Raw genomic sequence first — 24,973 nt, 5'->3', positions numbered from 1 at the left:
CAAATTCTAGATTGTTCCACAGATGAGGACTTCAAAGTAGCCTTATATATGTTGAAGTGCTTGAAAGGAGCTCCGAAAAAAGAATTACTGTTTGAATCTGTTTGTGACTTATCGCTTCGTGGTTTCTTAGATTTCGATTGGGGTAATGCCTGGATACCCAAATATTAGTGTCCGGGTATTGCTTCTTTTTTGAAAGATTTTTGGTGTCATGAAAAGTACAAAACAGCAAATAATTGCTCGATCATCTTCGGAGACAGAGTATCGAACAATGGCTCTTGCAATTTGTGAAGGAATTTGGCTTATGTACATATTGAATGACTTCAAAATCAAGCTACCAGGTCCTATGACACTATTTTGTGACAACCAATCTGCTAGATATATTACGGCTAATCCAGTATTTCATGAAAGGACGAAACACATTGAAATTGATTGCCATAAAGTTAGAAAAAAAAATCAAGACGGTTCCCTAAAATTCATGCCAATTTCATCAAAAAAATAACTTGATAATATCCTTACAAAGACACTTTCACCAAATCATTTTGGAGAGATATGTAGTAAATTAAGAATGTATAATTTATACACTCTCAATTTAAAGAGAGTTTATTAATGTATGAGTACTACTAATACATGATATATAAAGGTGGCTAATGATAGTGGGTATTATGAGACACTAATAGATGACAATTGTATAAAAAATATGAGAAAGTAACTAGTATTATGCTTTTTTCTTTCTTTTTAGTTATATATATAGTTGCACCTTTAACTTTTGTGAAAGTGTGATTTTTTCACTAATGCAATAGACACATTTCTATCTTTCTTAGCATGCATAACAAAACCTTTATTTTTCACTAAAAAATCAGTAGCTCATAATAGAATTCATCAAATACGACTTTAGTTTATTCTAAAAGGTTCACTACTTTTGGCGTGAATTACCAATTTAATTTTTAAAATGCCAAAATAAAATACTAACAAAATAGTCTAAAAAATATGTTTAATAATTTTGTAATATTTAATCTATATGTCACTACTAATATAGATATTGTTTGTATTTAAGGTGTTTGTTTGGGTGTTATTATATTGATAAAATTTTTTTAATAAAAAATATTTTTTTTATTTTTTAGTGTGTTTAATAAATTTTTAGTAATAAAAGTAAAAATACTAGAAAATAAAAAATATTTTCTGAAAAGCTACGATTTACATCTTTTTCTAAAAAGAATGTTTTTTACATAATAAATAAATAAATAAATACTTTTATATTGTTATAACCAAATATATTTGATAGATAAAATTTTTTTTATATGAAATATCTAAACATAAAATTACTTTTACTTTTTTAAAATATCTTTTTTTAAAAATTATTTAAAAAATATCTTTTTTTAAGAGTTCACCCAAATAAATCCAAAGACATTTGAGAGATTTCACATTTCAGACATTAATTTATCAAGAGTTTAATTTTCATATATTAATTGTTATTTGTTTAAATATTTATATTTGTATAATATTTAAAATAACAGATAATTTGGTCAAATATTTGATTATGTGACAATATAAAAAATGATATATATATATATATATATATATAATAATTATATATTTATAAATATTTAATTTATTTTATATATTTTATATTTTAATATATATTTTATATAAACAACTGAATTTTTTATACATAACAATAATAACATGATTGATAATATATTATCAAATATGTGTGTAAGTGTTTTCGGGCTAACATTATTTACCAATTAAATTAATTTTTGTTAGTTTACTATTTTTTTGTGGAAAATTAACGTATTGACACATAATCAAATAAATAAATTTTTATGATTAAAATAATTTTATAATTAAATAGCATCAATGTCGATTTAAATAATGTTTACCATTAAATAAATTTTTCTTCATATAATTATTTTTTAAAAAAAATTAGATTATATATATTCAAAATATAAATTATCAATATTTAAGTTTTCAAAGACCAAACTTAAGAACAACTCTAATGAGGTGTCTTTAGAATATTATTTTTGATAATTTTAAAAAATGAATTGAATTTTAGAATTAAAATTTGTATTAAAATTAATTGATGAAATAAAATCGATCTCATTTTAGAGAAATGATATCATTTTGATGGAGAACTAATAAAAATTTACCATTTGTATAATCATGTTGATAGAATAATAAAAATAATATAAAAATTTTATCTAACTTAAGACAAAGCATTGGAGGACAAATTTTATTTTTAATTTTAAATAATTATTTATAGCATATGATCTCACAAATATTTCTATGTAATCTTATAAGATCCAAAATAAAATTAAAACTAAAACTAACATTGAAAATGCTCTTACATTAGATACAATATTTAAAATCATACTAATATCACTGAAAAAAGATCGTATCATTTTAAAAAAAGACCAATAAAATGCTGTTATTTTTTATTTGTATATCCATTAAACTTATTATATAAATATTATAATGTTGTTAAATTGAAATAAGACCAAACATTAAAATGATAAATTTCACTGAATGTCAAATCAATTTTTATAATATATAATCTCATAAATACTTATGTAATATTGTGTGAAACTCAAAATAAAATTAAGCTAAAATTAAGTATTAAAGATTCTCTACGTGTCTTTTATTTTTTGATTAAAAAAGCATGATATTCTATAGTAAGAATAAATTACAAATTTGACCTCCTAAAAAATTATTTTTTGATAAAATGACCTTTGAAATAATGAAATAGCATTTTAATCATTTAAAAATAATTTCAATTTGACAAAATATAACATTTTTTGTAAGTATCAAACAATTCTCACATTTAATCTAATTTTTATTAAATCAGTTGGAAAATTATTTAAAATATAAATACAAAATTCAAAAAAGAATTTGTAGACTATTATTTACAAAATTATTTTGAATTTTTATGCATTTATTTTTGAATCAAATTGCCAAAAAATATACTTAATATAAAATTAGAGAATTTAGAGAATAAATAATATTTTTCTAAACAAACCTTTTAAAAAAATATCAAAATCTGAGAAACACTTATCTGTTGCGGCTATTTTTTTTGGTAACAAATTAGAAGAGTGTGTTATGCATAATTATGGAGAATTGATGTATTTTTTGTAGGTATAGAGACAATTTTTTTTTTTTTAAATTAGAAACTACAAATGGAAAGCTCAAATTTGAATAGAGTAGAGAACTGAGGGTTGGTTTTGGGTGGGAGCAGAATAGTGAGGGTCAGTTTTGGGTAAAAAAATAAAAAATTCAGAAAACTCAAATTAGATTTGTTTGCATGTTTAAAAAATTTTTTAGTGTTAAAATACAAATCTGACCCTCAAATTTGTAAATTAAAAAAAAATAAAAACTATAAATCTGACCCTCAAATTTTTAATATCCATACAAAATAAAAATATACTAAGTTTTCACATTATTGAAAAATACTACTTGTACTACAATACAAAAAATAAAAAGCCAAGTGTTGCATTGCATATAGGACTTGTTTAGGTGAGTTTTTAAGAAAAGATATTTTTTTGAGTTATTTTTTTTAAAGATCTTATGAAAAAATAAAAGTAATTTTATGTTTAGATATCTTATAAAAAATATTTTTATCTATTAATTATGTTTGGATATAATAATATAAAAATATTTATTTATTTATTTATTATGTAAAAAATATTTTTAAAAAATTAAAAATAATATAAATTATAACTTTTCTAAAAAAATATTTTTTATTTTTTAATATTTTTATTTTTATTACTAAAAATTTATCAAACACATTAAAAAAATCTTTTGTTATAAAAATTATTTTTGTATTAATTTAATGACACCCAAATATATATATATATATATATTTTTTTTTTTTCTTTCAATTTTTGTGGGGTATCTTTAAGGAGCTAACTGAATTTTAAAATGGCCAATAGGCAATAGAGAACCGATGAAATCATTTTGGATGAAAGCTCTTCTCTGTAGCTTTGATGAACACAAATTATTAGTACACGAAAAAGGCGCCTACTCTTTGACCTATTGGCTATTTTATTTAAGAGTGTATTCTCATTAGTCATAAAATACTTTTATACAAGAAAAAAAAAAATCATTTGTTTATCGCAATTAAACAGAAAACCGTGAAATAAGAAACAAATAGCACGGTCAAAGTAGGTCTGCTTTTTTCCCCTAAACACTCATTATATCATGATCCTTTTTTTTCCACTCTTTTATATGCCCACAACGCAATAATTAATTTTATGAATATGAAAACAGCATTTGTCATGCAGATGAATGTATGTTGGACATGAGTTGTTCCCATGATGATCCTCAATGATAATGAATTTGCTGGTCCCCTATTAAAAATAAACCCCGTTCATGTCTTCTATATATGGTCTATGGAATGGAGCTGCTACATCTTAATCCCATTTCAATTTTATTTGCTTGATGATAAATTAAAGGGGAGAATTATAAAAATAAGAAAGGTAAATAGTTTTACTTGGCAATTTTGTTTGAAAACTTGTGACTATTAAATGTTTGAATATGTCAGGGATATGCACATGATAATTATGAGATTGGAGGGTGAGGTGAGTGCAAACTGATTATATCCATATGGGGTTGGGAGATCGCAACCATAGGCACAATTAGTGACAATTATGTTTTAAAATACAAAAATTCCATAATCCTCGCCAAAAGGGAATAAACGTCACTATTATTATTGTGCTGTGCCTCCGAAAGCGAAGGAAAAAAAGATAACATGGGGTAGACAATGATGGGGATTCTCATGCTGCTGCATCAACTAGCATGCTAACTCTCCAATTTTGATTATGAAACTCGCCTTCTTGGATTCTTGGATGACCTGTTCTTTTGCATTTATTTTATGTTTTTGGGGATTTTGCTTCTTTATTTTAATAAATCTATATTGCATTGTCCAAAACAACAATGTCCCACAATAATAAATGAAACTGCTAACCAAATCAATCAACTTATAGTTATTTAGACCGCTAGATACTTTATTATTTGGGTCCTAATTATAGAAAAATAGTATTAAAAAACATCACATATTAATATTATTTCTTAAATTGGTTATTCACTTATTCATATAAAATAATATTAAAATATAAAATATATATTAAAAATAAATGAAACAATATATATTTATATACAAATATATAATAATTAATTTAGTGATTGATTTTTTATGTATAAATAATATTTTATATTAGAAATTATATCTTCTTTTTCTTTTAAAATATTCAAGTATAATTGTATTTCTAAAAAAAAATATTGTTTTAAGAAAATATATATTACAATAATCGTACAGCACATTCGTGGCATAGATAATGAATGATGATAATGCGAAGTGTTAGTGAGAACAAGTTAGGCGATAAGCTCAACTTTTCTTAGCTATTTTGAGTTGTACTAAGAAAGCAAAAGATGTGATCTGATTTGATTATTGTAATTAATTTAATTAATTAACGTTAACCGAATGGTGCCTGAAAGGGTCATTTGCTTCTAATGGGAAATGAGATGTTATCCGTGTCATTGTCAAAAAGCGATGTTGTGACCTTTGGCAATTGCATTTCTATTCTGCAATAATCAAATTTGGTTGGTGATTTTCTGAAGTTTCATACCACTATTATTGGTCTTGGAGACCAATACATTATTACTGTTTGAGCAAAGTCCAAGATTATTCGAGAAAAAGAATAGTCAAAATATATCATTAAACTGTTAGTTACCCTATATGACAATACTTACTGACAGTAGTAACGTTTGTACGTATTCTACACAATTGGAACTGATGTCCTTTAATGGCTTTGGCTCGATTAATAACACGAAAGAACTTAAATGGTTGGTTCTTCGAAGGTAAAATAAATACATCTCTACTGTCCTTCCTTCTGAGTCCTGTCTAAAGGAAAGAGACTAGAGAGGGATCGTAAAAAATTTACTCAATTTTATTATTTATTATTTATTATTTATTTACTTGTTTTATTTTATTTTTTTAATAGAGAACCTGCTGGCTGCTGCCAGAAAGAACAGCTACCTCCAGATGCAAATCAACTAACATGTTGATACATTAACTAACAACCCTACATAAATAACTACAGCATCTATTTGGATTGCATCATAGTATATATGATTATATGGACATCTTGGTTAACGAAATCTTGGGCTCATGGACTACAACTCTTTTTTGTTGTAAGCCCATACACCTAAACACAAGTCTTACCAATAACAATCCAGACACCCTGAATCAATACCCAGCCCATAGAAAGATAAAATGAAAAAAAATATTTCAACTACCTCAGAGACCCCGCCATAAAAGGTTACTTGGGTGGTTCTGTGTCTTGTATTTTGTCCAAGTAAGTGTCCAAGATTTGAATTTTATCATCGTGTACATGTAGTAACACATTTTCTTAGTTAAGTTTTCAAATTTTAAGTTTTGCCTTAGTTATGAAAAGATTTTAAGACTTTTTTAGTTATTTTATCCTAAAAAAAAAATAGAAAATACTCAGTTCTCTTTAACTAAGTATCGAGAGTTCAATTCTTATCTTAATTATAAAGAAATTTTAAATTTCTGTCCTACCATATTTATATGCTTAATTACCTGAAGCTTATAAGTATTGAATGATTAATTCCATAAATATTCTCATGATTAAAAAAAAAATCCAAACTCCTATTTAGACATGTCGGTGTAATTGGATCGGATTAAGTTAGATTTGAATAAAAATTAGAACTAAACTGATCAAAATTGCTTATTTTTGGTTGAATCAATTGTCATATTTTTTGCGATTGTATCCGAATGGATCTGAATCGAACCATTTGCATTCGAGTTAGATCGATTCAAATAATCGGATACTCAATCAAAATTAACTTTGTGAAAAAAATGAAAAAAATTTCTATAACACTAAGAAATGAATATAGAAAAAATTAGATGAATTACCGGTTACAATTATTTCTTTTGGTGGCTTAGAAAGATTAAAATTAGGATTAGGTTGGTAAAAGTTATATGTATGTATGTATTTTATTTTTTGAATGGAAAAGTATAGGTAGACAATGAAAATACTAAACAATGTGAATAATTAATATATCGGATGTTCATTTCACTAGATATACGAATGGTTATTCTAATATTAAGATTTAGGTGGATAATTTAGAGGTATAGTGTGTTTTGATTTAATTGGTAGTTATTCATATTATTCAAAAAAAATTAGTAGATACCTAGTATAACCTTTTTTGAATATAACATTTTGAATAATCGAGTCAGGTCAGGTTCCACATCCTCAATTCCGATATTGGAACTGATTATGGTCGGTTATGATCGTATCATACTCGATTAGACCTGATTATCTATCGGCTATAGTACCTATAATAATTGGGTTCAGATCGAATTAAATGGAGTGATCGGGCTACTTGTACCGCTTGCACCCTAGTTCACTAAACTGGTTGTTGGAAGTACTATAGTAAATATTTTGGAAAGGTGAACGAGGATCAGCAACAAAGACCAAATAATACAATGGTGTTGGATATTTGTTCCAATTGGTCCAAAATCTATTCACTACAGCTTCTTTATGAGGAGTATTAGGGCTTAATTTGTAGCCATCAAATAGTCATCAATAATGATTTTAATAGTATGAGATTTGTGTGAGATTTCATCCAATAGCTCACTTTTTCTTGTTGGTTACATACTGGTTAGAATTTGAAAAAGTTGTTGGTTCCTAAACTTTTCCTTTAATTCTTAAGATTTCATAATCCTACTTGGCACTGTATTTTATGCGACAACTTTAATTTTTTGCCACTTCACTTTCTAGTGTGCATTTGCAGAGAAAAACTTGACACAAGCCTTAGTTTTTTATTTTTTCTTTTTCTAACTGTTTCCTCCAGAAAAAGAGAGATGGCAGCTACAACATGCTGTGCTGTGTTAAACGGGTTGGGATCTTCCTTCTTATGTGGAGGAAAGAGGAGCTATACCCTTCAGGCTGCTCCCATTGGAGGCAAAGTTGGTGATGTTTTCGCCGTTAGTCTCACAAGACTTGTTGTGGCAGCAGCTGCTATACTGCACCAAAGAAGTCATGGATCCCTGCTGTCAAAGCTGGTGGTAATTTCATTGACCCTGAATGGCTTGATGTCTCGTAAGTCCACCTATATCAACAATGTTGCAATTACATTGGTTCTTTCTTTTATATGCATACCGCGTACCAGAATTCTCTCTAAAACAATACTAATCATTTAATCACAAATAGTTAGCAAATTGCATTCCGAAATTGAACCTCATACTCGATCTTGGCTTTTTAGTAACTGTGGTTGCAATTGCAGGCTTGCGGGTGACTACGGTTTTGATCCACTAGGCCTAGGCAAAGATCCAGCATTTCCTCAGATGGTACAGACAGAGAGGCTGAGCTCATTCATGGGAGGTGGGCAATGGCTGCAGTTCCATGGTTTGTGGCTGGTTTTGGTTCTCTTTTGGGGACACAATTGCTTCTCATGGGTTGGGTTGAGAGCAAGAGATGGGTGGAAAATCAAGGATGGAGATTACATTGCACACAGAGAGAAGCTAGAGAGGCTGAAATTGGCTGAGATTAAGCATGCTAAGATAGCTATGTTGGCTATGCTGCACAAGCGAAAACACCCCTTGGTGCCCTAGGCTTGTAAACAAATATGAAAGTCTTCAAATTCTATGTTCTACTCTTGGATGCATTCATCTTTTAAGTTATAACAGAGACATTATCTCATAAATATACTTGCAATAAGGATACTTGAAAGGTGCATGTTGGGCCATGTTTGTATGTAGCAAAATTCATACTTTGAAATGCATACAAAAATAAGCCGACTATGTTCTTCCATATAAAAGAATATATGGTAGCAAAACAAAAGTAAAAAAAGTGCTGAGAAGCCTGAGAGAAATGCAACAAAGTCAACACCATTTTGATGGAGGTTTCTAGGATTATTCGCCACCAGAGCCAGTAGCCATCAAGAACTCACCCTCGCAGACAACTTCGCCTCCAACATAGGCCTTCCCTTCCATCTTTGCTATTCCAAATCGCTTTTGCAGTTTGATGAGTGTCATTCTCATAACCAAGGTGTCTCCTGCAATCACCGGCTTCCTAAATCGCACCTTATCTATTCCGGCAAAGAAGAAATTCTCGCGAGAACCTCCCACCTCGGGTTGCAGCATAACCAATCCGCCAACTTGTGCCATTGCCTGCATCACAATAGTCCAATGCAACTTAAAGCATGATTGACTACAACAACAAAAATCATAAGAGATATTAAGGTGATAGTGTTTGTAATCAACTAATCATACTTACATCATATTGATTAAGCAAGAAAATGTGAGTTAGTTACCTCAACCATGAGGACACCAGGCATGATAGGCCTATCAGGAAAATGTCCAGGGAAGAAGTTATCGTTGATGGTTACATTCTTGATGGCGACGGCTGAAACTCCAGGGTTGTACTCAATAACTCTGTCCACTAGTAGGAATGGAAACCTGAATACAAACGTACAAGTGTTGAATCCAATGGTAATTAACAGGACGATATAATGAAACAGAAAAGGCAAGTACCTGTGTGGGAGAATGTTACGAATCTGATTGATGTCCAAGACGGATGGAAATGCAGGGTACCCTGCAACAAACAAATCCATGATTAGAAAATGGGAAAATGAGAGAAGGTAGAAATGGAGACATACTTAATTCAATAGGGGCGTCTTTGTAGTCATTTGGAGCGTGTGAAATAGTAGTGGAAGAAGAAGTGGCGGCGGAGAGAGTAGGGAGGGGGAGTGATCTGGAATGGGAAAAGCGGAAGGAAGAGATCTTAGGCGGAGAAGTGGGAGAGAGGAAAGGTATGATGGTGGTGTTGGTGAGGGAGAAAGAAGAGGCCATTGCCATTGAGGGGGGTGGTGATGGGCACTGAAAGAGAGTGCAAATGAAATGCATTTAGTAACGCCAGAGGCGATAATAACAAGGACGCATCTGCAACTGTAACTGTTTCTGTTGGTTAACATGACGGACTCTCCAATGTTGTCACAGTTATTTTTGGATAATCACTTCAATCCTCAACCTCTTTTTATTAGTCATAACATTCCCAATTTGTTCCTAATTCATTTTTTAGTTTTTTCAAATATAGGATTTCTTTTTTTCAATTCACAATATCTCTCGTTATAGGAGAAAATAAAACATGAGAAAGATTTTTGGATCTGGATTCTCTCCGAGAGTCTGGTGAGTCTAATTTGAGTAATTTCATTGGTTTGTTGAAACGCCCAAATTTGAATTGAGTTGCAGAAGAGGGTACAACGCCATTAATGTTGGCATAACACGCATGGCATATGTATTTTCCGAAAGAAATTAATGATGATAAAAAAATTTGATCTCATGTTTAGTACTATAATTAATGACGATGATGGTAATAAAGCAAGGAGCTTTTCACCTTAGTCAAGTGTAATCCAGTTTCTCTCTCTCTCTTTCTCTCTCTCTCTCTCTCTGAAATTCTCTGCCCCGTTTCCACTTTCCAGTTCAGTTTTCAAAAGAGAGACCCAAAACGACACAGTTTCACGGAGAGGAGCGAGGACTGAGGAGGAGCAAGGACACTCCCCTAACCCCTAACCTCCCTCCACCATGGACTTCCACCATCACAACAACCACCACTCCTCACCGTCGTCGTCCAACTCCTCATCCACAGCCACCGTCACGACCACGCAAAACCCTACCTCCGACGACCCTATGCACTCCTGGTGGGAGTCCGTCTCCAAGGCACGCTCTCGCATCCACGCCCTCGCTGCCATCCTCCCTTCCTCCTCCGCCGAAGCCCTCTCCGCACTCGCAGATTCCGACCGCCCTGCTCTCTCCCTCCTCTCCTCGCCCGCCGCCTACTCCGCCGTTTCCTCCTCCCTGCAAGGCTCCGCCTCCGACCCACTCTGCCACTGGCTCTACGACACCTTCCTCTCCTCCGACCCACACCTCCGCCTCCTTGTCCTCTCCTTCCTCCCCCTACTTTCCGCCCTATACCTCTCCCGCATCCACCACCACTTCGATCCCTCTTCCCTCGCCGGCTTCGAAGCCGTTCTACTCGCCATCTACGCCGCTGAGACCAAATCCCGTGCTGGCAAACCCTTGCTCGTCACGATCCCCGACCTCTCCCAGCCCTCAATCTACCACGCCCCCCTCCGGAAGCCCTCCGCCGCCGTCGACAGGCCCTCCTCTGTCGGCGTTCTGTCGCCCCCGCTGGAGCCGCATGTTGCCATGAAGTCAACGAAGAGGGCCACTATCGTCGGCACCGCGCTACACTGCTACTACGCACAGATCTCGCAGATGCCGAGCTGGTCGAAGCTCGAATTCTGCCGCTTCGCCGCCGGGTGGGCAGGACAGGACTGCCCTTGCCGAAGTGAACTCGATCACCGCGACGAGACTGCTATTGCCAACGGGCATGGTGCAATTGGGAGCTCCGAGATTGAAATTGAGGAGGTGGCTGAAGAAATGGGGAATTTGAATTTGCAGATTCAAAAAAGTGATTTTGATTTGGATTCCAATGGGGGTAATGGTGAAGGGGCTCATAAAGGTGATAGGATCCCTTTGCCGTGGGAGATTCTACAACCGGTTCTGAGGATATTGGGGCACTGCTTGCTGGGTCCTTTGAACCCTCAAGAAGTGAAGGATGCTGCATCTTCTGCTGTCAGGTCTTTGTATGCAAGGGCTTCTCATGATTTAGTGCCTCAAGCCATACTTGCCACCAGGAGTCTCATTCAGCTTGATAACAGGACTAGGGAGGCTGCCAAGGCAGCTGCTGCCGTAGCTGCCGCTGCAGCAAATGCTGCCACGACTGCCAGTGCGAACTCTTCCTCGAATTCTAACACTCCCACTAAACCCAAGAAACCTGAAATTCTACTGGTTTCCAAGTGATTGATTGACTTGGTGCCTTCCTGTGACAATTTGAGTGTGAAGATAACGGTTGCTGTATAGTATGTATTGGTTTAGCCGATCAAGATCAAGAGGACTTTGTGTACCTTAATACTGTAAGCGGAATTCAGTTTCTATAATAGAATCTTCATAGTTAGTGGTGCTTTCTTTTTTCATTATAATCATTTATTTTTTTTTTTATTTCTAAGTTCAGTAACTTATATATACTATTTTTTTTCTCTCAAGTGATTAGTTAGCTGTTTTAACCTTTGTTTCTTCTTGAAAGTATAGTTTGCTTCTCCAGTGCTGTTTGTTTGATTGTAATTCTAATGCGCTTGTTTGGGTAATATCTATGTGATGTGCGGTTCTGTCTTTCAATTGTTGTTGTACTCTATTAAGATTGAGGAAATTGAATTATTCTTTATGATTCATGATTTGGTTGTGGTTAGTTTTGCTGGAGCCTGCTCTTAGTTTCTCACGTTCTGTACATGATAATGCTCTTTTTTTCTGATGTTAAAATGATGAATTAACCCTGCTGCAGGCATTGGCTTTAAATATCAAATTCTTTTATGTCTTTAGCATCATTCACTTCAAATTTTGAAGGTGCTCTGGAGAAGATTATTGTGGAATTTGATGATTTGAAAGAACTAGTTTACTGTGATATTCGTAAGATGAAATGATCCTCATGATGGTTAATGCGTTAATCGAACTCCGCACTTTGTATTTATTGCGTTCCTAGTTGCGTCAGGTTCAAATGAACACATGGTTTAACTACATGTTTATACTGAAAGTAGTAGCTTCAATTTGCTCAATGTAGTTGTTAATCTGTCATCGTTTTAAGTGTTATACTTTTGCATCTCGAATTGGGTGCATTGTCATGCATGTAATCGTTCTTCTAGATTCCAAAAAAAAAAAGAGTATACTTGGGTCTTCTTTAGTAGCTGAATATCAAATTGAACAAGAATGTGTCCCCTGTGTGTATTTGACTTTATATGTCTGTTTTATTGGTGTTTGGATAGACCGTATGGATAAGATGCTAGTGAAATGAAAATATCCAGGTTTTTTTTTTTGTAGTTGCCTGAGTTGAGAATGCATTGCTGATATGTGCGATTTAACCATGTAGTTAGTTAGTTATTCAGTTACTCCTGCATACTTTTTGTTAATACTTACATGAAGGTGGGAAGGAATCTAAAAACTGTGCTCTCAAGGAGCTTAAGAACTTGTAGGTTACTTGGCTCTAAGGTTTACTTGAAATGGAGTTGAAAAGGCAAGTATTTTATTCTTGGAACAAGTCATCTGTATTCTACGTACATTTTATTTTCATGATATCGAGATTATGAGATGATTTTATTTATATAATTGGTTGATTCAGCGCAAATTAAGATTCCATAGATTTCGATTCTTAATAGTTTAAGCAGGGTCTCTCTCGTCCTCTAATTCGCTCCACACGTGTTGCCTATCCAAATAGAACGCACTATAACGAATGAGTGCGAGTGTTTTGACTTTTGAGCGACCTTGGGGAATGGGAATACAAATTGAAACGTTGACTATAACCTTTGTCTATGAATCACTGTTACTAACAAATCAAACCAATCATCACACACATACACAGAGTTTGTGCAAGTTGACATGACCCTCTATTATTCGAGAGTTTCTTATTTTCTATTTTGCATACGCTAACCTTTACGTTTACGCTTGAAGATACTCGTGATCACAAAAGTTGATGAAAAAGGAAAGCCATACCAAAGATACATAAACCACAACTGGCTGATGCCAAGCTAGCCTATAGAAAATAAGAAAAACACCTTCTATATATATTATAAAATTAATTAAAAGCGGAGCATTTCTTGCGGATTTCACCTTCAGAACCTGTCTTGACGCCAATGTTGCTCATCTTGACCATAGAATTTCCAAAGTCAACATTAAAGGTTAATCCAAGTGAGTACCTCTGCACAAGTGCCTTTGTGGAAGGATCAGTCCACAGTGCCTGATCAGATTGCAGAATTCCCCTGCCCTTCTTCACATTATTAAAGTAAGATGTGTCAAATTTGGTTTGGCTACCATTATCTAGAGGCACTCGCTTACTAGCTCCACCATTCTGAGGGCAAAGTGCTTGTAACTGAGGAAGAAATGAAGGGTCAATGGTCGGGTCAGGACCATTTGTTTCGGTGAAATTGTATAGCCTTATGCTCAAAAGCCCACAACTTGTAGTGCCAATGGTGTGTCCACCTGTTCATTTTCACAAAATCTCATTCGTTAAGGCAGTGTTTGGTTGTTGTCTCAAAAAAATAGAGACATTGACACAAAGACACAAATACACATGAACATAAAAATACACAAATTTTATAACATGTTTGGTGATAATACACAAGACACATGTATTTAATTCCAAAGTCCATTTTATCCCCAAACTAAAACAACTCAAGTGTTAAAGATAAAGGACAATGGCTGGAATTTTAAAAAATAATTAAGGATAGAATTGAAAAAATTTGTGTCTCATGAGTTGTGTCTTAGTGTCACAGCTTGAAAGAAATACACTAAATACATGTCTTTTATGTGCATATGTGTGTGTCTTTTAAAATTTTATGTCTCAACAAACAAACGGTATACACTTACCACCGTGTCCATGTCTATGATGAACATAGACATTAACCAAATGGAGCCTAATTGAATTCTCAAAATGCAATCGCTATGTCACACTCAAAGGTACAAAAGTAAGACATATACCAACAAGGGTAACAAGGTCTTTTGTGTCGAGACCCAATGCCGCAAACTTCTGTTTCTGCAAGTCAACAGAGTCAGTCGGTCCCGGCAACTTATTCACATCCGAGTTACGTGACACTACGCCGTCTCTGCGTCCAGTTGGCACTTGCCAACTAACTCCACCACTCTGCATTCTCGTAATGGCAATTAACACACGATATAATCAGAGTGCATCTAGTTAGTTAGTTATAGCGATGAGTTAGTTACCAGAACAACGGAATCACGGGCAGCAAGGGCAAGGATATCAGCACAAGACACCACATTAGGGCAGGCAGCCTCCAGCTGCGTCTTTGCATCATCAATGACCTCAAAGCCTCTGAGTGCAAGGTTGGGTACCGCACTCTTCTCGGTGTTGTTGCCATCAACGAGGACGGAACCATCACAACCTTGAACAAAGCAGTCATGGAAGTGCATCCTCAGCAGCCCCGCAGCCAAAGTAAGGTCAGAGTTAAGATGAGACTCAACCGTCGACCTAACAATGGACTCCGCTCTAGGGCACGTACTGGAGTAGAACCCTACACGCGTCCCTTGCCCATGCACGCTGTTAACAGCCCCCAATGAAACCAAACCAATCACTACTAGTAGATAGAAACCACCGTCCATTTAGTGATGAAAATCAAACAGTTTCGGTTTAATTTGTGACTTGCATTGTGAGGAATGCATGGTATTTATAGTCAAAATTAGGAGAATTTAGTAAGCAACAATAGAGGTGCAAATAACGTGTGAAAAACATCACGAGCAGCAAGCTAATGTAAGTGGGAGGGCTCACACTACTGTTTTGTTTTGTCCATTTGATGGCTATGCTACCTTGCCTTAGTGGAACAAAATGCTTCAATTCCGCGTCAGGGTTTTGGCCTTCAACGTATGGGTCAATGGAGAAAGAATCTAACCATGCCAGTGCGCTTAATTAGAGTAGGGTAAGATTTCTCCTCCCTAATCTATAATAAACCATTCTTACTTAGGATTAGCACAGATTTATCGTTTTCTTATTAAAAGATAAACGGATCTTTCGCTATTCAAAACATCATTGTCTCCTTAATCACCAACGTCCATAGTGTGATAGTAATCTATATAAAAGATATAAATAGATCAAAGCAAAATGTATTTTTGTGTATAAAATTTTCTAACTTTGTGTCTGCGATATATTTGTCCTGGCCAGTTGCTAGGGAGTATTATGCGCACTCACACTTCGCTTTCCTTTTAGCTATTATGGATGAGAATGGTAACCATTTGCATAGTGATAGTGCCACCAATAATATCCACCCCTACACCATATACTAGCCAAGTCAAAGACGAAGTTTTATGGAAGTAGTAACCTGTGGAGGATAATGTATTAGGGTAGGGAGGATAATGTATTAGGATAGGGTAAATGATCAAATTCCTTCTTGAAAAATTATTCATTATTTTTTAAATTATTTTTTAGGATAGAGAATTAATTTGGTTTTATACTAGGCAGATTTATTACTGAAGTAATATACTTATTAAGAAGGATGATAGAGAAGTATCGTAGCAATAAAAGGGATCTACATATAGTGTTTATTGATTTGAAAAAAACGTATGTTAGAGTGTTAAGGGATGTCTTATGGAAGGTTTTAAAAAGGAAGAAACTAAGGATCGCATATATTCGTGCAATTAAAGATATCTATGATGTGGTTACAACTAGCGTGAAAATTGAAGGTGGTGTGACACCAGAGATCATCCTTAATTAAGTCCATACATTTTCACATTAGTCTTGGAAGTACTCACAGAGCATATCCAAGAGCTTGTATCATGGTGCATGCTTCTTGCTGATGATATCGTCCTTATGGGAGAGTCAAGAAAAGACTTAAATAAGAAGTTGGATTTATGGAGAGAAGCTCTAGAAGTGTATAGTCTGCGCATAAGCCGTAGCTAAACGGAATGTATAGAATGTAAGTTCGGTTGCCGAAAGAGAACCCCTAATACAAAGGTGAAGATTAGAGAAAATATCTTACAAAAAGTTAAAAGTTTTAAGTATCTTGGGTGCATCATATAGGATAATGGAGAGATTGAATATGATGTAAATCATATGATCTAAGTATGTTGGTCAAAATAGCGGAATGCGTTTGGTTTTATATGTGACAAAAAAGTACCTTTAAACTTAAAGGTAAATTCTATCGTGCACTGCTATCAGACCGGCTATGCTTTATAGTACAGAGTGTTGAATGGCCAAAGGAGAGTATGAACATAAGTTAAGCGTGACAGAGATGAAGATGTTGAAATGAATGAGTGGCCATACGCGATTGGATAAAATAAGGAACGAAGAAATATATATATATATATATATATATATATATATATATATATATATATATATATATATATATATATATATAATATATATATAAGAGAGAGAGAGAGAGAGAGAGAGAGAGAGAGAGAGAGAGAGAGAGAGAGGAGAGAGAGAGAGAGAGAGAGAGAGAGAGAGAGAGAGAGAGAGAGAGAGAGAGAGAGAGAGAGAGAGAGAGAGAGAGAGAGAGAGAGAGAGAGAGAGAGAGAGAGAGAGAGAGAGAGAGAGAGAGAGAGAGAGAGAGTTGAAGTAGCACCTATTGTGAAAAGATGGTAAAATCGCGTCTCAGATGATTTGGACATGTAAGAAGAAAACTGACACAACACTCAGTCAGGAGGTTGGATGAGACGATGGAAGATAGACAAGGGATGAAAGGCAAAAGAAGACCTAGGAAGACTATCCATGAAGTGGTCAAACGAGATCCACATATAAACGATCTCTCTAGACATGATATATGATAGAGTTAAATGGCGTCGTTTGATCCATGTAGGCGACCCCATCTAGTGAGACAAGATTTTGTTGTTATTGTTGTTGTTGTTATTGTTGTTGTTGTAGTAGTAGTAGTAATTCTCAAAAGATTTTTTAATCAAATTCATCTTTTAAAAATTTTAAATTAATCGTATTAGTTTTTTTTGTCATTTTTTTGTTGTTGATGGTACCAAAATTTATTAATGTGGCACGTTAAATGATACTATAACATATATATAGGAGTCTTAATCTACTATTAATAAGATAAATTTATGAAATTATATCAAATCAAAACCTAATTGAGGAGAGAACTTGAGACATTAGAATTCTTTAATTTGGAATTGATTTGATTTAATTTCATAAATTTATTATGTTAGTCATTAATTAAAATTATTATGTGTGTGTTTTGGTGTCATTTAATATGTCACATCAATAAATTTTAATATTATTAGTAACAAAAGTGTTAAAAAGAATAAAATGACTAACTTAATATTTTTGAAAGACATTTTAATTTAAAAATATTTGAAAAATTAATTTAAAAAATGAATAATTATTTTAATCTAATGTATTATCTATAGTCGTCGTAAAGTCTTATTGGCCTGGCCATTGCATTTTCACTAAATTGTTTTTATATACGATGAAAGAATGAACTTAATTTTATATATAAATAGATCAAAGGAAAATATATTGTGTATAAAAATGTTCTAAGTTTTTGTCTTGCGATATTTGTCTTGGCCAGTTGCTATTGCGACTATTATGCATGCGTGCTCACACTTCGCTTTCCTTTAGCTATTATGGGTCATGGGATGACAACGGTAGCAATAGTATAGTGCCACCAATAATATCCTTCCCTATACAGTATCAGTATACTAGCTTAGCCAAAGACAATAGTTTTATGTATGTACGTCGTAGTAGCCAGTGTAATAATGAATTATCAAAAATGTTTGGTTCACCATAGAAAATTAGTTTAAAGTAGTATAAAATTATTTTATTTTATACTTTTTAATTATTATTTATCTTATTTTATATTTTTTATTTTATTATCGTTAGAATAATTGAATAATATTAAATATAATAAATATATAATTTTAAATATTATATATATAAAGTTATGAATATTAAATTAAATAATTTTTTAATTATTATCTTCTTAATATTATTTATTAATTATTTATAGTCGTCATAAAATTAAATTATATTGGCCATTAAATTATTTATTATATAATAAAAAAACTTTATTATATATATTTAGGATTGATAATAATAATAATAATAATAATAATAATAATAATAATAATTTATTATTATTATTATTATTATTATTATTATTATTATTATTATATATGTAATTTTTCAAATTTTATATAACAATCATTTTTCAGTCTCTTTGTCCTTAAATTATATAAGTTGTATTCTTTTTCTCTTCTTAGATGTTTTCTAATAAGAGAAGTATTAGGGGATAGTAACTTTTATGATTTGTAGCCATCAAATAGCCATCAATAATGATTTTAATGGTGTGAAATTAGTATGAAATCTCATCCAATGATTCATTTTTTTTTGCTAGTTACATACTGGCCAAAATTTAATAAAGTTGCTGGCCCTAGAATTTTCCTACCTAAAAATTTTGCACAATCTTTTTATTAAAGTTTGAAAATTATAATATCCACCATCTCCTTTTGCATCTCTCGAGAGCCAATGCGTGAAGTTTAGCTGTTTGGCAAAGTTAAATTATGATGCTCATTTAAGAGGGAATGGATCCTCTCTATTTTTTTTAATAATTGAGGGAGTAAAGTGTGATCTCTCACCATTAATTTTATAAGTGGGATAAAAAATAAATATGAGAGCGAACAATGAAGGGTTAGAGATCACACTTTACATTGTCAATTTTTTTTAACAATTAAGAAGATCCATTCCCCATTTCAAGGATCATATATATTGTTTTGTGTTAGAATAAAAATAAAATGATAGATTTAAATAGGAGAAATAATAATAATCTGCTTCACATAATGAATGTTGTTCCGTTCTGATTCAATCGAGGTATATGGCTTCCGATGAGATCGTTTGACTTTGGGTGAGCTATACGTCGTCCGGGAGACTGCCTTTAAGAATGACTTTGGCGCTGCGAAACATGGCAGCAGAAGCACCTGAAAAAAGTACTCCAACGCTCAAATTAAAAGAGTATTTAAGAATCTAATGCGAGTAAATAAATGAGAGTGTATTTGTGCCCTGTCTTTTTTCTGGACTATTGGGTTTAGTTTTATAGATGAGTGAGGTGCTATCTTCTGTTTGTTTGTTCTGATATTAGTGGCTTAGATAGTGAATTCCGCTGTTGTGGATAACGGTTAGGAGATAGTGTTTGACTTGTGCACGATTTTGGCCAAGTTGTGATTTTAGCTTTGATTGCTTATTTTCGGACTTTATGCTCGGTTTTGATTATAATCTTGTTTTCGAGTATTATGGGGTACACCTCAAATGTTATTATTATGTTGTTTATGTTATATATATATATATGCCGGCTGAATGTCATGCGTGTGTTTCTCTTCAAGATTCCAAGCACATAATCCATGAAAAGGGTTGAAAACTACGACAGTGTAAGCCATGGTGAACATTACAAGAAGAATCCACGCCAAGTTAACTTCTAGCTAGCTGGATTCGTAAGTGAAGCTAAACAATGTCCTAATAATAACACCTCTTAGTATTCTCAAAGGGAACATGAACACTTAGAATATTCCCATTGTTATCATCTTCAACTACCTACATTGTGACTCAAATATCCAATCGCAATAATATCTGCTTGCCTTGCACTGCTTTCAATCTCAGTACTATTGCAACATGGGATTTTCTCCTTTTGGTCTTCAACAACTTGTTACTTCTTTTGCAGTTGTTGCCACATTATTGAGCATTGTTGGCACATCACAAGAGGGTCCTATCAATTCTTTAAGCCGTAGATTTATCCATTCCCACATCAATGAACAAGAAAACGATAACAATAACTCTCCTATTATTGCTCGAGTACTGCAAGATAATCAAGGCAACGATTCTCCATCACCAGGTCACAACAATACTCCAGCTTTGTTATTAATCCTGAATGTGGTTCTTGTTCTTGCAATCATACTGCTCTTGATGCTATACTACAACACAGCAAGAAAACTGAACAAGATGATGAAGTTGCAGCAGCAGGATCCCAATAACAAAAAATGCAATGTTGTGAAGAAAGAGGTCGAAAAAGACGATATTGAAGAGAGCAGCGCTTGGGAGAAGAAGATAGAGATAGGAGAAAGTACAAAGATGAGGGTGGAGGAGAGAAAAGAACTCATGTTCTTCAACGGCAACAAGACAGGGTTTCAGATGGGACAACTTCTAAGGGCGTCAGCAGAGACACTGGGACAGGGAATGATGGGGAACAGTTACAAGGCCATGATGCATGATGGACCGACCATTGTTGTGAAGAGGCTGAGAGACCTGAAACCTTTCACTGAGAAGGAATTCGAAGCACTGCTGCGTGTCATTGCAGGGATGCAGCACCCTAATTTGTTGCCTTTGCTTGCTTACTACCATTCAAGAGATGAAAAGCTGCTTCTCTACAAATATGCACAGAATGGGAACCTTTTCTCTAGGCTTCACGGTAACATATATATATATATATATATACATACAATTATTTTACAATTATTCAAAAATTTAATTACCTGGAATTTCAGATGGTAGAGATGGAAATCGGGTGCCATTGAAATGGAATTCAAGGCTATCAATTGCAAAATCCGTAGCTGGAGCAATGGAGTACCTGCACAGTAACAGCAAGAACCCTAACATTGTCCCACACGGCAACCTCAAGACCACAAACGTGCTCATAGACGAAAACGACGTCGCCCTCGTCTCCGACTACGGCCTCTCCGCCCTAATAGCCCAACCTATCGCCGTTCAGCGCATGGTCATTTATAAGTCACCGGAATACGTCCAGTCAAAGCGAGTGACAGCGCAGTCCGATGTTTGGAGCTACGGATGCCTCCTCCTCGAGCTCTTAACCGGAAAAATTTCTGCCTGCTCTTCTCCGCATGGATCGAACGGTGTTGATCTGTGCGGTTGGGTTCATAGAGCGGTGAGGGAGGAATGGACGGCTGAGATCTTTGATAAAGAGATCTATAGGCAGAAGAATGCTCAGAGTGGGATGATACGGATGCTTGAGATTGCGATGCTTTGTACGGAGAGGTTCCCGGAGAATCGGCCTGGGATGAGCCAGGTTGTTAGGGAAGTTGAGAAGATACAGGCGGTGCCTGCAGCGTCGGAGTCGGTGGATGAGGATGATCTCTCTGCTGAGAGGTCTTTCACTGATGATTCTCTTTCTATGTATTCAACAAGTCACTCTGGAATTATTCTTGCAGATAATTAAGAATGGCTAAGCAATAAGCATGCTTGATTCGCAGCCGCTTTTAGACTTTAATTAATTGATGTTAAATTAAGATGATCCAAAATAAAAATGCCTAGTTATTAGTTCTTTCTTCTATCTTGGAATCAAGAAGAAATGAAATTCGTTCAATGATAATATGATATACATACATGGCATTTAATTTACAGCATGACGGCGTGGAATAATTTAGTTGGTTTCTAGTTTCCATGTATATAATTTTTTTTTCTCATTTAATAATGTAACAGCGAGCAATGTGTATATATGAATGATGATGATTTAAGAAAGAAATGAGTAATGCTGTAAGGAGGAATAACGACAATAATAATAAGTAGCTAGCTACGAGCTAGCGAGCATAATGATGCAATTTTCTGATTGATATAGCTTTTCCTGTCCTTTTAACTAAGTCTGGGTTTGACCACTTCATCAACTTTTCACAGCAAACTACTCTTGTTACGCGAACATTGTAGTTATATTAAAAGTTTGGAAGCATTTTAAATATGAAATATTCTCCCCATTCAAACAATTTTGACATCTAAGTTCATCCAAACAATTTTAGGTCATATGTCTTTTTCATTTTCTTCTTTTCTCACGTTTTTTCTCTTCTCTCCCACGCTTCTTCTTCTTCTTCTCACGCTCGTTTACGTACGGAACATCTTCTTCTTCTTTGCCTTCTTCGCGTTCCTCCTCCTCGTCATTTTCTTCCTTTTTCTTCACCTGTTTTCTCTTTATCGTTATTCTTTTGTTGTTGTTACTGCTGTATTTTTTTCTCTTTTTCTCCTTCTCTCCCTTCTCCCTGGTGAAGAAGCAGTAGAAGGTAAGAAGAAAGAATTTTGAATTGTGTAGAAAAGAAATAAACCGAACATATTATTATGGTGAAACAATTGTACAGTATTGAATGAACGAAACATAATCCATTATATAAAATCAAATTCAAACAGCTTTCTGCATAATGAACCGAACACGTACTCATGGTGAAACAATTGTATAGTACTAAATAAACGAAACATAATCCATTATATAAAACCAAATTCAAACAGCTTTCTGCATAATGAACCAAACACGTACTCATAGTGAAACAATTGTATAGTATTGAATGAATGAAACATAATCCATTATATAAAATCAAATTCGAAAAACCTCTGTCTACAATTTAGAGATTATCAATTCAATTTAGATTCAGAACACCTGCGTCCATTCAATTCAATTCAATTCAATTTAGCAATTGTATTCCATTCAATTCGATTGAAAAAATAATCCATTAGCAAAATGTTAGTGTTGTTGGTGATGACGATAACGAAAGAGGAGAGGAAGAGAAGGAGGAGGACGAGAAGCAGAAGAATCTACATGCGCGAAGAAGAAGGAGGAGGAGAAGGAGGTATACGTGAAGTTGAAAGAAGAAGAAGATGACGTCTACGTGTATTTGAAAGAAGAAGAAGAAGCGCGGGGGAAGAGAAGAAGATAAAGCGCGTGTAATGACACTCTTTTAATGAGAGTGGTTTTTGTTGGTGTTGGACCTACTTGGATAAAACTTGGATGAAAAATTACTTGGATGTGTAGCATAGATCTTAAAATATATCATGAGTATTTTATGATTAAATTAAATTTATAATTAAAATCAATAATTAAGACTACTAAAACACTTAGAAAATTATGATATACTTAAAACATTTTTTAAAAGTTCGTCAAATTAATTATACTTGTAAACTTAATTCAAAGATAATATATACAATTTAGTGATATACATGTGTTTTGTCAATTTTTAGCAAATCGATGGTGGTTCGATTCTAATAGTCTTGGAGCGAAACCTATTCCTCTTTTGCGAGTACTAGTTTTCTAGAAGTGCATCAAAGACCCTCGAATTAGACAGAATTAGAGGAAACGACTAAAGAAACAACAAGTAAATAAAAGGTTTTGAAAATAAGAAAGACTGGAGTCGAAATGGTTTGCATTGAATTTAAATAAAGCAATAAAATGCCTTCGATTAGATCAAAGGGCTTTGAATTCAAAAAATAACAATACGAGAATGTAAATTTGAACAAAGAAATTAAATGTTGCTTGAAAGATAAATTTGCAAGGAAAGTAAAGTTTGTAAAAAATGTAAATGGAAAATAAAACAAGTGGAAGGAACCCTACAGAAATTTGACTCGAAGCAGTCTCAGAAAGTCACTAGGATGTGAGTGTGCGTGAGTAATTTCTGAAACGAAGTTTCAACTTCTGTATCTTCAAACCTTCTAGTATTTATAACCATTTCCGTAACCGATCAATTTGAAGTGACACTCTCACATGTGCAAAAATGTGGGTACCGTTCCCACTCTTTCGCCTGATCATGTGACGGTTACAGAATAACCTTCAGTTTCCAAAAATCTTCGATCTTCTTTACTTGAGTAACTCCTCGATTTGTTGAGCTAATCGAACTCTTACGTAATGTCCCCAAAATACATCTCCTTCGACACCAACTTCTCTTCCAAAAGCTTACTTAATAATTCGAACAACCTTCTCCTTCGAATTCAATAATTTTTTATCAACAAATTGCTCCCTAGAATTAATGTGTTTGTTCTCGAGATCGTTATCTGAAAGACAAAACACTTAATCCTGATTTAATCATTAACAGGAATCACTTTAATTAATCATAAATGACATTCACTTTTCCCTATTAACTTTTCATCCATTTGACACGTTTCCCACGATTGACAATCTCTCTCTTCCACCACTTCACTTTCTTCGCGAAGTTGCCTCCTTCTTTTTGAATTCTCCTTTGTAACAACGGTTAAGAAACAAATCTTCTTTTAAATTAAAACTTCTTACCATCGTCTTCCTTTCCGAATCCTTATTTTCCAAAGTGTCAATTTTTTTCACTTCTGAGCTCTCTCTTTATTCTGCAACTGCAACTTCCTTCCTATTTCTCACCTTGATCAACTATAGCTTCTTCTTCAACTCACGTTGCTGCACAAGACAAAGGCAAAGGCCCTATGGCTCATCACCAAACTCTCCCGACCTTGCAAATACTCAACCAGATTAATGATGAAATTATCGAAGACCCTCAACCTCACACTGACGATCCCAGGATTTTCATCCCTTTCAATATTGGCGACGAAACCCACTGTTTTGTTGGCCCTATTTTGTCTCTGGAGAAAGTTAACAAACGTCT

At 33.8% G+C, this 24,973-nt stretch overlaps 4 protein-coding genes, 1 long non-coding RNA gene and 1 pseudogene across 5 annotated transcripts; 3 read left to right on the top strand and 3 right to left on the bottom strand.

Annotated features, from left to right (window-relative positions):
- Positions 1 to 7,721: 7,721 nt before the first annotated feature.
- Positions 7,722 to 8,670, top strand: LOC112734455 (chlorophyll a-b binding protein CP24 10B, chloroplastic-like; annotated as a pseudogene).
- Positions 8,671 to 8,709: 39 nt separating this feature from the next.
- Positions 8,710 to 9,975, bottom strand: LOC112734454 (uncharacterized). The gene is made up of 4 exons (XM_025783779.3): positions 9,676 to 9,975; positions 9,551 to 9,611; positions 9,331 to 9,475; positions 8,710 to 9,187 (listed from the first exon to the last, which is right to left on the bottom strand). The coding sequence occupies exons 1-4, from the start codon at positions 9,920 to 9,922 to the stop codon at positions 8,930 to 8,932; spliced, it is 711 nt and encodes a 236-aa protein (XP_025639564.1). The 5' UTR covers positions 9,923 to 9,975; the 3' UTR covers positions 8,710 to 8,929.
- Positions 9,976 to 10,089: 114 nt separating this feature from the next.
- LOC112734452 (uncharacterized) lies at positions 10,090 to 12,035 on the top strand. Its single transcript, XM_025783776.3, has one exon. It carries the CDS (start codon positions 10,601 to 10,603, stop codon positions 11,879 to 11,881), a length of 1,281 nt encoding a protein of 426 aa, XP_025639561.1. The 5' UTR covers positions 10,090 to 10,600; the 3' UTR covers positions 11,882 to 12,035.
- Positions 12,036 to 13,421: 1,386 nt separating this feature from the next.
- LOC112734453 (cationic peroxidase 2-like) lies at positions 13,422 to 15,756 on the bottom strand. The gene is made up of 3 exons (XM_025783778.2): positions 14,849 to 15,756; positions 14,606 to 14,768; positions 13,422 to 14,107 (listed from the first exon to the last, which is right to left on the bottom strand). Exons 1-3 carry the CDS (start codon positions 15,242 to 15,244, stop codon positions 13,704 to 13,706), a joined length of 963 nt encoding a protein of 320 aa, XP_025639563.1. The 5' UTR covers positions 15,245 to 15,756; the 3' UTR covers positions 13,422 to 13,703.
- A 4,219-nt stretch (positions 15,757 to 19,975) lies between these two features.
- LOC140183903 (uncharacterized) lies at positions 19,976 to 21,246 on the bottom strand. The gene is made up of 2 exons (XR_011880447.1): positions 21,107 to 21,246; positions 19,976 to 20,998 (listed from the first exon to the last, which is right to left on the bottom strand). It is a non-coding gene; the product is annotated as an uncharacterized lncRNA (long non-coding RNA).
- LOC112734451 (probable inactive receptor kinase At2g26730) lies at positions 20,250 to 22,113 on the top strand. The gene is made up of 2 exons (XM_025783775.2): positions 20,250 to 21,042; positions 21,119 to 22,113. Exons 1-2 carry the CDS (start codon positions 20,250 to 20,252, stop codon positions 21,805 to 21,807), a joined length of 1,482 nt encoding a protein of 493 aa, XP_025639560.1. The 3' UTR covers positions 21,808 to 22,113.
- The last annotated feature ends 2,860 nt before the right edge of the window (positions 22,114 to 24,973 follow it).

The sequence above is a fragment of the Arachis hypogaea genome, chromosome 3 (assembly GCF_003086295.3).
Source record: "Arachis hypogaea cultivar Tifrunner chromosome 3, arahy.Tifrunner.gnm2.J5K5, whole genome shotgun sequence".
Classification (NCBI taxonomy): Eukaryota; Viridiplantae; Streptophyta; class Magnoliopsida; order Fabales; family Fabaceae; genus Arachis; species Arachis hypogaea.
The sequence above is the reverse complement of the archived record's forward strand: the minus strand, read 5'-3'. Positions and strand labels throughout refer to the sequence as shown.

Excerpts from the sequence above, each read along its gene's own strand:
- LOC112734452 (XM_025783776.3), top strand. The coding sequence starts at position 10,601 with ATGGACTTCCACCATCACAACAACCACCACTCCTCACCGTCGTCGTCC.
- LOC112734454 (XM_025783779.3), bottom strand. The coding sequence starts at position 9,922 with ATGCATTTCATTTGCACTCTCTTTCAGTGCCCATCACCACCCCCCTCA. Across the intron at positions 9,476-9,550 it reads CGTAACATTCTCCCACACAG|GTTTCCATTCCTACTAGTGG; the intron begins GTACTTGCCTTT and ends GTTTGTATTCAG. Across the intron at positions 9,188-9,330 it reads CTGGTGTCCTCATGGTTGAG|GCAATGGCACAAGTTGGCGG; the intron begins GTAACTAACTCA and ends ATTGTGATGCAG.
- LOC112734453 (XM_025783778.2), bottom strand. The coding sequence starts at position 15,244 with ATGGACGGTGGTTTCTATCTACTAGTAGTGATTGGTTTGGTTTCATTG. Across the intron at positions 14,769-14,848 it reads CCCGTGATTCCGTTGTTCTG|AGTGGTGGAGTTAGTTGGCA; the intron begins GTAACTAACTCA and ends ACGAGAATGCAG. Across the intron at positions 14,108-14,605 it reads AGACCTTGTTACCCTTGTTG|GTGGACACACCATTGGCACT; the intron begins GTATATGTCTTA and ends GAAAATGAACAG.
- LOC112734451 (XM_025783775.2), top strand. The coding sequence starts at position 20,250 with ATGGGATTTTCTCCTTTTGGTCTTCAACAACTTGTTACTTCTTTTGCA. Across the intron at positions 21,043-21,118 it reads CCTTTTCTCTAGGCTTCACG|ATGGTAGAGATGGAAATCGG; the intron begins GTAACATATATA and ends CTGGAATTTCAG.